The 12,331-nt window shown below is 37.1% G+C and overlaps 1 protein-coding gene across 1 annotated transcript in view; it reads right to left on the bottom strand.

Annotated features, from left to right (window-relative positions):
- The window catches only part of LOC118040170 (TMV resistance protein N-like), a 6,460-nt gene extending 2,196 nt beyond the window's left edge, over positions 1-4,264 (bottom strand). Inside the window, exons 1-6 of the mRNA XM_073411602.1 lie at positions 3,994-4,264; positions 3,068-3,560; positions 1,826-2,924; positions 1,451-1,726; positions 397-1,365; positions 149-301 (exon numbers count right to left, since the gene is read on the bottom strand). Of these exons, the coding sequence (XP_073267703.1) occupies positions 149-301; positions 397-1,365; positions 1,451-1,726; positions 1,826-2,924; positions 3,068-3,555 (2,985 nt within the window). The 5' untranslated portion in view covers positions 3,556-3,560; positions 3,994-4,264. The remainder of the gene's footprint in view (positions 1-148; positions 302-396; positions 1,366-1,450; positions 1,727-1,825; positions 2,925-3,067; positions 3,561-3,993) is intronic.
- Between the last annotated feature and the right edge of the window lie 8,067 nt (positions 4,265-12,331).

Genomic DNA, 12,331 nt, shown 5'->3' with positions numbered 1-12,331 from the left:
TTGCCATATCACTTATACTTATGTATCTTACCCATTTACGAGGGTAACTGCATCCTACTTCTAGTTCATCTTCAAACAATTGAACACCGTTGTTTTTATTTTTTATAATAACCGTGTATTTGATGGCGTCATTCCCACTACTACCAACCTCAAATAGAGAAACAACCCAGACAACCAAGCCTTGGAAAACTGGAGGTATATGAAATGATAATGAACATCCTTCTCCACGGTAGCTTAACCAATTTGGCATGTTAACAGGAACGGAGTCAATAAAATACCCATAATCACCATTGCACGATGCCTGTATATATATATATTGATTTCAAGAAATGCTGAAATTTTAGAAACTAATTGATTAATGTGTATATTTGTGTGCTGGAGAGACAGAGATAGTACCTCAGCAAGACTCTTCAGGAAATTATTGGATGAATCACTGCGGAAATCAACGTCAATAGACCAGTAATTATTACTTGGACCTTCGATGCCCTGAATCTCTTCTAACATATAGCATTTCTGGAGAACCATAGATGGTGAGTTTTTTGACTGGATTGGAATTCTTACACTTTTCATTGAACTGCAACGAAAGGCATCCAAACAGTGTAAATTTGAGGGAAGATCTGAGATTGATACAAGCTTGATGCATTCCCGAACACTCAAAATCAAAAGCTTGGAAAGGAAGCCGATCCCGGAAGGCAGGCTAGAGAAATTGTTTTGTGATAGATCCAATTCTTCTAGAGAGGACAAACCCCTGAAATCAACACAGTTGGTTGTGCGATCAGACAAACCACTATTAGAAAACTTAAGACATTTCATTGATCTCCATTCGAAAGATGTTGGCACCAAACGTTTGCAATTTAAAACAGTACTTGCTATGATCGAAGATGAAACTGGTAGAGGCCAGGATGTAGACGACAGTGAAAGCCATGATGAAATTTGGGAAACCCAGGATGTAGGTGATGGTGAGTCCCGACAGAAACTATATCCACACAATGATAACTTTCTGACATACTTTAAATGTACAAATGAAGGTAGAAGTTCATTTTTAATTCCATCTGCTAGCAGCTCAGTTAAGGATTCCATATCACCTATGCATTCTGGCAACTTCTCAAGTTGTGAACATCCAGAAATATTCAAACGTTTAAGAGACTTTACATCACCAATGCTTTCGGGAAGAATCTTTAGGCTCCGGCATCTCTTTAGATTCAAGAAAATGAGGCTCTTCAAATTTCCAACAGATTGATGCACCTCAACTAAACTCGAGCAACCTTCCAACCTTAGTTTCTGTAGACTTGAACTGTGTAAGTTTGGTGTTTTAACTAGGAACTGAGAATGACTGAGATTAAGGATTTTCAGCTTGTTGAGAATCTGTCAAAATAGAGAGAAAAACAATGAAAAGTAATCATATAAAGTCATAACATGAGAAATTTGGTGGATTGTAGTTTGTTTCGACCTTTTCCCCTTTCCATAATTCTCTGAGGTTACTGTATTGCATATCAAGAACAACAAGATTGTCCAAAGTAAAATCAAATGGCAAATATTGCAAAGGACATTCAAACCAACAAATCCACATCAACACTTTAGAAAGCAGTTTGAAGGATCCGGTGAGATGTACCCCATTGATCTGTAGTAAATTTAAGCATCTCATTTTTGCAAATGATCCCGTGTTTAATGATTTAGCTTCTGATGCTCTCACATCTAGTGCAAGACCCTCTACAACTTCCGTACCCTAGAAAAAAAAACAATACAACTTTCATATCATTATTTTTAATAAGCTTGACAAGAAAATAAGCATGACTATGCTTTCGTGTATGCATTGAGCTCTTACCTTTTGCTGGTCAAGTACATTCCATGCATCCTCTTGATTCCAAATTCTGTTCCTTTCTCCAGGTTGTTTCCGTGACTTTTCACGAATGATCTCCCTTCCCATGTCTCGTAATAGATCATGCATGGTTATCTTTCCAAAGGCAGTAACTTTAATCAGAGACCTTTCACGGAGAGTTCCCAAATCAACTTCTGGATCGTAACCACAACGGGCTTCTAGCACTTTTTCAACGTATTCTTTCTTTCTACCAATAAAGAAGCATGCAATATCAAGGAAGGCATTTTGCAGTTCATCATCGTCCAGTCCATCAAAACTTATTCTAAGCTTTCCTTGAATATCGCGGTTTGGAATTCTTCTCAACTTGTCAATTACAGATTTCCATCTGTCTTTGTTTTTCCCGGACAGACAAGCTCCTATAACCTCAAGAGCTAAAGGAAGTCCTCCACAGTAATCAACTGCATCCTTCGAAAGCTCAATATAGTCTTCTACTGGCTTGGTGTCCTTAAAGGCATGCCAGCTGAAAAGCTGAAGGGACTCGTCTGGTTTCAATTCTTCGATCCGATATGTTTGATCTGCTTTAAGTAGAAAACTTGAATCTCTTGTTGTAATGATTACTCTACTTCCAGGACCAAACCAACTTCGCTCTCCCATCAAAGCATTTAGCTGGTCAAGATGAGACACATCATCAGCAACAACAAGAACTCTTTTGCGACAAAGCCGTTCTTTGATCAGAACCATTCCTCTATCAACATTGCTGATGTTAGCAGCATCTTGTTTTAAAATATCATGAAGAAGTTGCTTTTGTAAAAGAGCGAGACCATTAAATTGTCTTGATGTTTCATTGATATTAGAAAGAAAACAGCTTCCCTCGAATCCATAGCAGAGATGATTAAATACAACTTTTGCTATAGTTGTCTTTCCTATTCCTGGCATCCCATGTATGCCCACAATGCGTACATCATCTGTTGCAGTACTTAGGAAGTCAAAAATATTGCGAGCAAGCGGATCAATACGTACTAGGAGCTTAGGAATATTTAAGTGCTTGGGATCTAATTTATTCAACACATCCTTGATAACCTCTTGGATAAATTTTGCTTCATGCCTGTTCATAGACAAAGGCAAGTCAATTGATAGCAAGTTAATTAAATATGCTCAAAACAATATTTTATTGTTTAACTTTGAAAAATCAACTGTGTAATGACTCCATAAATGGCAGCAAGTGAATCTTAGAGAGAAAAGGCATACCCATTTTCCATATCATTGAGATTCCATCCAGAAAGATTTCCCGCATCCTCAAGAGCTTTTCTCCACTCCTTCACCTTTTCTTTATAACGTTCTTCATGTTTATCAAATGCTTGTGAAAAACTGGCAGTCTGCTTTCTCACATCTGAAGGATCAATGTCATAGAATATAGGAAGAGCAATCTGACCGGTTTTCCTATTTTTGCACTCAAGAATCTCTACAAGCTCATTAAGACACCATCTAGAAGAAGCATATCCTTTTGAAAAGACAACTATAGATATCTTTGATTCTTGAATTGCCTTGAGGAGATGATCGGAGATTTCTTCTCCTCTAGGAAGTTCATTATCATCTCGAAAAGTGTGGATTCCTGCTTGGACTAAGGCTGTATATAAATGATCTGTAAATGTCTTGCGAGTATCTTCTCCTCTAAAACTCAAAAAGACATCATAGGCCCCTTCTGTTCTAGATTTAGAAGACTCTGTCTCTGTCATAGCAGCTGCAGAAATTAAGGCACAATTAATTAGCAATGGAGCAATTGCAGAAGGTATCTACTCTCTTGCAAATACTAGCAAGGGGTGCATGTGAAGTGATCATCAAAGATAATAAAATAGCTTAATAAGCTAAATAACGAGAGAGCATAAAAAAATAGCAACTGACAAATAGTTTCATCTATAATTAAGTTTAAGTGATACCGACAATTGAAAGTTATTAATCTTTGGCTAACTAGCAACACATCACAGGCAGAAAGTCTACGAACATGAAAAAGATAATGGAAAGGAACTAACTGTGATGGGATGATTCGACAATAATCTTGTACTAGAAGACATAACCTGATCAATGATCTATCTGAACATAAAGCTTTCAAATTATTGCTATCAGTAAATTCATGAAATCAAAACAAGAAAAAAGCAAAGAAGAGTTAGTTATACCTATATAGAAGGAAAAGGGTTGGTTGGATTCCACCACCTATGAAATTGCAGTTCTCGGAGAGAAAGGTTAGCTGAAGAATCAACTAAGGGATATGCTTTCGTGCAGATTCTTAGCAAGTCAGCCAGTCAACTAATTAAGGAATATTACCCTCAGAACATGAAAATGAAACTAACTGTAAGAAAAAACTCTGTAGCCATTTTGTTTTGGAGACAGTGAAGAAGAGAGAAAGTGGTTTTAAAGTTCTTGAATGAAGATGAAATGAAATGAAATTAGAAAGATTGACGGTACAAGAAATATAAAGAAAAATCCCACAATGGGAGTGAGTATATAAAATTACTCTGCAGTGATGGGCCCATCTGCTAAAGCAGTTGATCCACTCCTAGAAAGCAACTGGCTGGCCAACACCTGCTTCCCCATCAAAATACGTTGACTCAAATGAAGAGTTTATATATATATATATATATCAATTTTAAATCTTGTCATTATCAATTTTAACAACTTGCTGCATTAAAAAAAAAAAAAAAAAGAACGAAGACGTGGCAGTGCACATATGTTATGGAATGGGTTAATATAGAAAATATTATATTATTATGTATTTATTTATCATGTGTAGTATGCTATACCATAACATATATACTGCTGTAATTATATAAATAAAAGAGGTGACTATCTCATTAGATTAAGCCTCTCAATTAGCACAAATATTATTTTAACTTGTATCAAAATCAATTTATCTTAACAGATTTATTCTTCAAATGGCAGCCCCTCTATTGTTTCTATTCAACAAAATCTAATTGCGACTCCTTCATCAGCTAATTATTCTTCAAATGGCAGCCCCTCTAATTAGCTAATTACTTGCTTCATTGTGCTACTGTTAATTAGCCTCACGATCTGCAACGTTGATTCTGCTTCTTCTGTTGATTTCTGATTGATAATGCTTCTATCCTTCAGCCATCAGCGTGTTATTGTTGGGTTGGTTGCCATTGCATGTGCAGCAAATGGACGGCACCAACCATTGCATCCTTGGCAGCCACCATTGTCAAAGAAGAAGGCTACAATGGTGGCTTGTTGGTGGCAGCCACTAACCATTGACTTTGGCAGCCACCATTGAGAGGAGCTGCCATTGATGCTTATAAAAGAGGCATGATTTTAGAGAGGAAAATGAGAGAGTTGTGAGACATGTAGAGAGACCAAAAAAGAAAGTGAAGGGCTGCAATGGCAGCAGCCTAGCTGCCATTGCAGGAGCTGCAAGTGCAGCAATGTAAGCTGGGAGTAGAGTGAAGTGAAGTGATCCTCCTCCTCCATGTATTTCTTTTGTAATCCTTTCTCTATCTCTAAATAAAATGAACATCTCCCGTGGATGTAGGTGATTTGCCGAACCACGTTAAATATTGTGTGTCAGTGTGCTTCCCCTCCTATGAGCAATTATCAGTACATCACTGGTCGAAATTCCCAACAATTATCAGAGCATATGGTTTGAAGTAGTGTTTGATTTTTTGCTCAAAAATGAAAGTTGTCAAAATAATGTTTTGACCATACCACTGTCTAGAAGAGGAAGAGACGAAGTCACTGGTTAAAACGGCGTCAAAATCAGACGTCGGACATGGCCACACTCTCCATCACTCTCCGACAAGCCAGAGCCCATGTGCGCAGATGCGCCCCCCATGTGCCACGCGTCTTCTTCACCCGGATGGTTTGACCCGACCCATGTGACTGACTCGGATAAGGATGACATCAGTATGACATAAAAGTGACATCATCATGAACAGTAGACATGAGCATACAAAAGGGTGACGTCAGCCTGATGTAACGATGACATCAGCATGCAATTGACCAGTCAACATACATGTCAGCATAGTGGGACCCACCTGCCACGTCATCAGCCGCGAGCCGAGCCGAGCCGAGCCAAGCCGAGCCGAGTTGAGTAGAGTCGAATTGGAGCCGAGCCGAGGGATAGGATTCTGTGCAGCAGAGTCTACGTGCAACCGGATCTGAGATTGAATCTGAGCCGTTGATCAGGCCAGAATTGTTTTCATCAAATCATAGCCGTCTGAAATGCGATTTGGATGATTTCAGACTTCTTTCCAGCTAATTTGATCATTCTGGATGCAATGGTACGGTCTGATCATTGAGATTTGAGACTAAAAATGGCGGTGGTGAATTATTAAAGAGAGATTGCTCGATCAGGAGGCATCTTAAGGTCTGGATTGAGGTCGATGGAGATGAAGAAGAAGAAGGTGCACATGTTTACCCAATTACATGTGCTGAACTGTTAAATGGGGAAATTTAATGCCTTGAAGGAAGGAAAAATTGGGACACTCTGGACACCCGGTCATGTGGACGATTTGAGGTGGAGAGTGGAAATTGATGAAGACCAATCTTGACGAATCTAAGCACTAGTAGTCTCGCTAGATGTTGAGAAATCATGTCTTAAACCTGTATATTCCAGATCACTTATAAAGGAAAGCCACAACAAAGCTAGCAAATGGTTGTATATACGAAGAGACAGTACGATGGATAGATATGGCCTAAGAAGTTCTGTCTAGGAGATTGAGTTTTAAGCAGAACCAGTGTGACCCCTCCAATCTTTCCTGGGAACTTGCTTAGTGGAAGGATTATCCATACGATACTATTTTCATATATGTAACAGTTTGTAATGAAACTAGTGAAGACTAGTAGGATGACGGCACAAGGGGAACAATTGGGTTCCGTATGATCAAGGATCTGATGGAGTGGTGATTTCTCTAAAGAAGGTATATTCGGTGACTGTGATTTCTTGAGGGGAGAATTGATGAAGACCCTGATAATGGAAGAGAAATACAGCAAGGGGATAAAGATTGGCACCCTATTTTGACTTGGATAGGTGTTGTGACAGGATGAGCTGCTGTCAAACATAAGCAAGGAATAGGGAGAAATCTGGAGAATAATATTGCACGAGGGCACACAGAGATTGTGCAGGAGTACCCGTAGGATCCTAACAAGGTACTGTATTGAGACAACAGGTGCAAGGAGAAGGTGCAAGGAGAAGAAGAGTTCCCAGATGAAGCTCAGAGCAGAGACTATGTACAATATGAAGTCTCTTGTGCTCTTGATGAAGACAACACACGAGGACCTTTCCAATGCATGCAAGGATGGAAAGATGAGCTATTGCAGAGGCACCTAATTGAGGGGGTGCAAACGCCTATGATAAAAAGCGATCGCCTATGAAAGGTGAAGACACTAAAGAGAATTGGTGTAGGTGGAGCTATCAAGCAGAAAGGCATAGAAGCTCCAAACATAGAAATTGAGGTGGAGGATTGTGAGGAGTATACCACAACTTTCTCTTTCTATGTAGTTAGTGGCAGTAATCTCTCCCAAGTCCACATGGTGGTAGAGAATCTTGGAGCCACTGAAGCATCATAGCTGAAGGAGGATGCTTGCCTATGAAAGGCAAAGACACCTCAGGAGAAGGTGTGAGGGCCATGATAAGAGCCCCAGTTCAGACCGTCCCATGACAACGGGCGAAGACACCTTATGGAAGGTGTGAGGGCCATGATAGGAGCCCCAGTTCAGAACACCCCAGAGCCAATGTGATGGCTAGATATGAGTGGACAGGTGTATAGCCAATGAAGTGGCTATGATGAGTGACACGACCAAAAGATTGATGTCTTCTCCCAAGTGCAGGAGTGTCGAAGTAATAAATAACCCGGGAAGACCGGGGTCGAACCATAGAGAGGTTAATTGTATAAATTATAAATAACAAGACAACAACAACAACAACAACAACAACAACAACAATAATACTCAGTACGTGGCGTTATTATACCTGAGAATAATCTAAAAGATCGGGTCACAAGTTTTCAGCCTATATACTGATTTTATGATAATAATAGTAATAATAATAATAATAGTAATATTAATAGTAGTAGTAATAATAATAATAATAATAATAATAATAATACTAATAGTAGTAGTAGTAGTAGTATTAGTAGTAGTAGTAGTAGTAATAGTAATAATAGTAATAATAATAATAATAAAAAGAAGAGGAGGAAGAAATTAATGAGAACTTTGAGATGGAAGATTAATGTAAGGATTAAACAATGATAAAAACAAATGTCAAGGTTAGAGGATCCACTAATGGTGTTTCAAACAAGTATAGTATAAACTCTTATTACTCAACTGGAAACCACACACGAAGGAGGTTCCAATCAGATGATTTCTCATTAATAGCTCATTATAAATTATTAACATGATCATATTAATTATCTTAATTACATAACACCAAACTTTTAAATATTGTTAGGAATTCATGATATTAACTGATGTTAACAACAAATCAAGTTCCTTTCATAGCTTAGGTGTAGGTAAATACCATACTGTTGGGCTATGAGAGTGCCAAGCATTTGCTGTACCAAGTGTTATACAACACAAATCTAGATTAACTATTTAACAAACAAGGTATTAAGAATTAGTAAGATAAAAAGATAAGACATGTTAATATTAAATATTAAGATCCATGTTGAGTTTACACTATATTTATTCTTACACCATTAGTGTAACCTTTTCACCTTGACATAATAAACTTAGCTAAACATAATGAAGAAGAGAAACATAAATAAACAAAACAAGAACACAAAGAAAATACAAGTTAACTAAGTAAAGGAAAGGAAATGAAAAGCATAAACAAGATATTAATGAAAGCAAAACTTAAAAATTACAAAAAAATATAAAGAGAGAAATAAAGAGCATGAGCTTGATCTGAACAACCAAGCCATCAAATACATGGCAAATGCCTCCTTTTATAGGCCAAAATTCGGAATTATTGATTTGATGACTAATTGTTGAGTGGGTGGCCAACTTTTGACTTGGTGAAAATCCTTATCTTCTTGTCTGAATAAAACAAAAATGCTACCATCCGAAATGGGTCCACTGGAAAACATGAAAGTTGTAGAAAATTGACTCAGCTTTCCATGAAAAAAAAATGGAGGTCATTTGGAGTTCTATAACTCCATATATGGGCCAAACACTGAACGGTGTTCGGGCTGCAGAACAGATTCGAACTTCTCCGTTGTTGCTATAATTTGGACTGGAAAACAGCCTTCTTAGATCTTGATGAAAACATGAAAGTTATAGGCCTATGTCTTACTGAATCTGTGTAAAAATTTTAGATTATTTGGACATCTAGAACTCAAGATATAACCTAATTACCAAACAGTATTCCAGTTTGAACTGTACTAACATCTCTTTTTTAAGTTTCACCCTCTCTTTATCTTCACAAATTTCAGTAGTTGAATTCATCAATCAATCCTTTGATTTATGTGATAGGCCTGCATTTAAATGACATTTACCATATATTAGGGCATTTTATAGTATTAGACTTGTTATTATAAAACATGTTTTAGTTAAGGAGTTATTGATACTTTAAGTGCAAAATGATGATATAAAACCCTGATAAATATACACTTTTAAGTACTAATCACACCCCCCAACCAGCTTATTACTAGTCCCTAGTAATCAAAGTGTTAAAATAGAAAAACAATTTGCAAATTCCATAAAGCAAGGCATTCATCATTCAACTTACTTTAATCTATCCAGATAAATAAACTCTCATTAAATTCATATATTTGCTCAATACCTCTTAAACAAGATATTACTAAACCTTTTTTTTGTACTCAAAATATCGACATATAGTTATGGGGCTTTACTTGGAAGAAAAACAAATTTTTGCTCTAATGTTTAAGGTTAACTTCCTCGGGTTAGGATTCTTATTTTTTTTTTTGTTTTTTTGTTTTTTTTTTATATATACATATAACTTAAAACACAATGCATCTTTAACCCATGTAACGAGCTTTCAGCTAATGACTCCCAGACCAGTTGGTCTTAGGGCATTAGGTGTTGAGACACCCCTACGAGCTTAGTAACTCGGGTTGCAGATACTGATACGTAGATAGTGCAATGTTTGATTCCCTTAAGCTTTTCTCCTTAACCCATGTAACAAGCGTTGGGCCAATAGCTCCCAAGTCAGTTGACTTTAGGGTATTAAGTGTTAAAACACCCCTTCAGGCTTAATTCCTTAGGTTAGGGAGGCTACGAAACCAAACTTATCTACCTTTTTATTATCATTATTTTTTTTTTGTTTTTTTATTTTGCAAATTATATACTATCCCTTTCCCTTAATTGTTACATATAACAAAAGAACATAAATAATGTAATAATCCAATGTGCAACCCACAATCATATGTTAAAGTGTGTGTGAAAATGAAGATTTAAGAATACTTGTTAAATGAGCATATGAGCACAATCAAGTGCTAGCAATACGAGAGTTTGTAAACCTGAATATTTCAAGAAGTATTCTGATAGACCTTGTTAAGAATGTTTACTAAGATGCGTCTCAAGAGTCACTTTAACAAAAGAACTTCTTTTACTCTGCCATCCTAGTAACAACAGTTTTGCAAATAGTTTATCAAATAGAAAACATGGTTTTTTTTTTTTTTTTAAATATCAACTACTACCCTTTCCCCCCAAACAAAATGAGACATTATCCTCAATGTCCTAAGGTAGAAAGATAGAGTATAGAAGACATCACCTGAAATAGCGAACACTAACAAACCTGAAACACACTTAAACAAATATAAGAAACAACAAAACATAATAATAAAAACAAAAGACACAAAGTTTTTACAAACTAAGGCTCAAATCCAATCTAAGCTTTTTACGGTTTTCCTTAGTTGACCAATTTATGCGACTCATGGAGGGATCAATTACAGGGATGAAAGATTGTAGTTGGTCAATCAATTGTTCAGCAGTAGTAGCAGAGATTATGATTTGTCGTGCCAAAGATGTTAGAAATTCTTATTCCACAGCATGATCAAGAAAAGACAACAACTTATCATAAAAACCATTAACATTTAACAGACCTATGAGTTTATGGTGAATGTGCAGTTGGGCCTAAGAGGAAATATGAAAGATCTCTTTCAATGTGCCCAGACCACCTGGTAAGGCAATGAAGGCGTCAGCATGGTTAAACATTGTATTCATTCGATCAGACATTGTGGGGACCTGTAATTCCTCTCCAATTGTTTTTTCAATGATGTCCCCTTGTGCTAAAGCTTTGGGGGCAACCCCCAAAACTTGACTACCTCCTAAAATGCAGCTTTTGATACTCCCCCCATTAACCCAAGGCTGCCTCCTCCATACACTAAATGAATCTTTCGCTCAGCTAGTACCTGACCAAGATGATTTGCTGATTCTAAAAACTCCTTTTCTTTTCCAGGACTGGATCCACTGAAAACACAAATATTGTTTATCTGATGACTTGAGGAACCTGCCATTTCTACACACTTCTGTATTTGATGAATGTATGGGTTGAGTAGAAATGAAGGGAAGGAAGAGAAGAATTTATAGATGAGAAATTGAAAATGCAATCATATCACCTATATGTAGGCTAACCATAGTCTCACACTCTCTCTCTATTTATTTATTTTGAAAAAGCACGTGTATGTACAAGTAGTTGTGATTGTGGCTCACATCTTTCCTTGGTTTTACGTCCAAGAATGGCTTAAACGCCCTCTATGGGTCGGGGATAGGCTTCCCATCCAGTTTTCTAAAAAACTGGCAAACAGGGTCTTTTTTAGTCAGATTCCTAAGACTAAGTCGAGCATGTTCTTTATGAAAATGGAGTCATAAGTCATGAAATGCACAATGCACATCTCCACTATGATGAGACTTAAAAGTCAATAAAAGATTATCTAAAGACTCTCTATGTTTTGAAATAAATCCTACCTTTTGACAATTTTCACAGGTTTTGCAGAATGCATATGAGTCCTTGAACATGGTGGGCCAGTAAAATTCACTTTGTAAGATTTTTGCAGTCGTCTTTTTTAACGAGAAATGATCCCCACATGCTTCAGAGTGATAAAATTTAATGACACTACTTACCTCATTGTCGGGAATGCATTTTTGAAATATTTGATCAGGACAATATTTGAATAAGTAAGGGTCATCCCAATAAAGGTTTTGCACGTCGCTCAAAAACTTTCTTTTATCTTGGTTATCCAAATGTCCTGAAGCAAGAAAATTGTTATTTTTAGCAAACCAAGGCATTGAACTAAGAGAAAGTAAAGATTCATCAGGAAAGTAATCATTGATTGGTGTGATGTCGGATGTCGAATCTATTGTCAACTTTGATAAATGATCCGCGACAACATTTTCGGTGCCTTTTTCATCATTGATTGCTTCCTGTTTGGTCATGGCATGAGGAAATGGAAGTGCTGGTAGGGAATCAGTATTTTCTTTGCAATATTCAGATTCAACCCCTTCCTTACCCTCAGAGATTGACTCATCATCTTTCTCACAAGG

This window comes from Populus alba, chromosome 10 (genome assembly GCF_005239225.2).
Source record: "Populus alba chromosome 10, ASM523922v2, whole genome shotgun sequence".
Taxonomy (NCBI): domain Eukaryota; kingdom Viridiplantae; phylum Streptophyta; class Magnoliopsida; order Malpighiales; family Salicaceae; genus Populus; species Populus alba.
The sequence above is the reverse complement of the archived record's forward strand: the minus strand, read 5'-3'. Positions and strand labels throughout refer to the sequence as shown.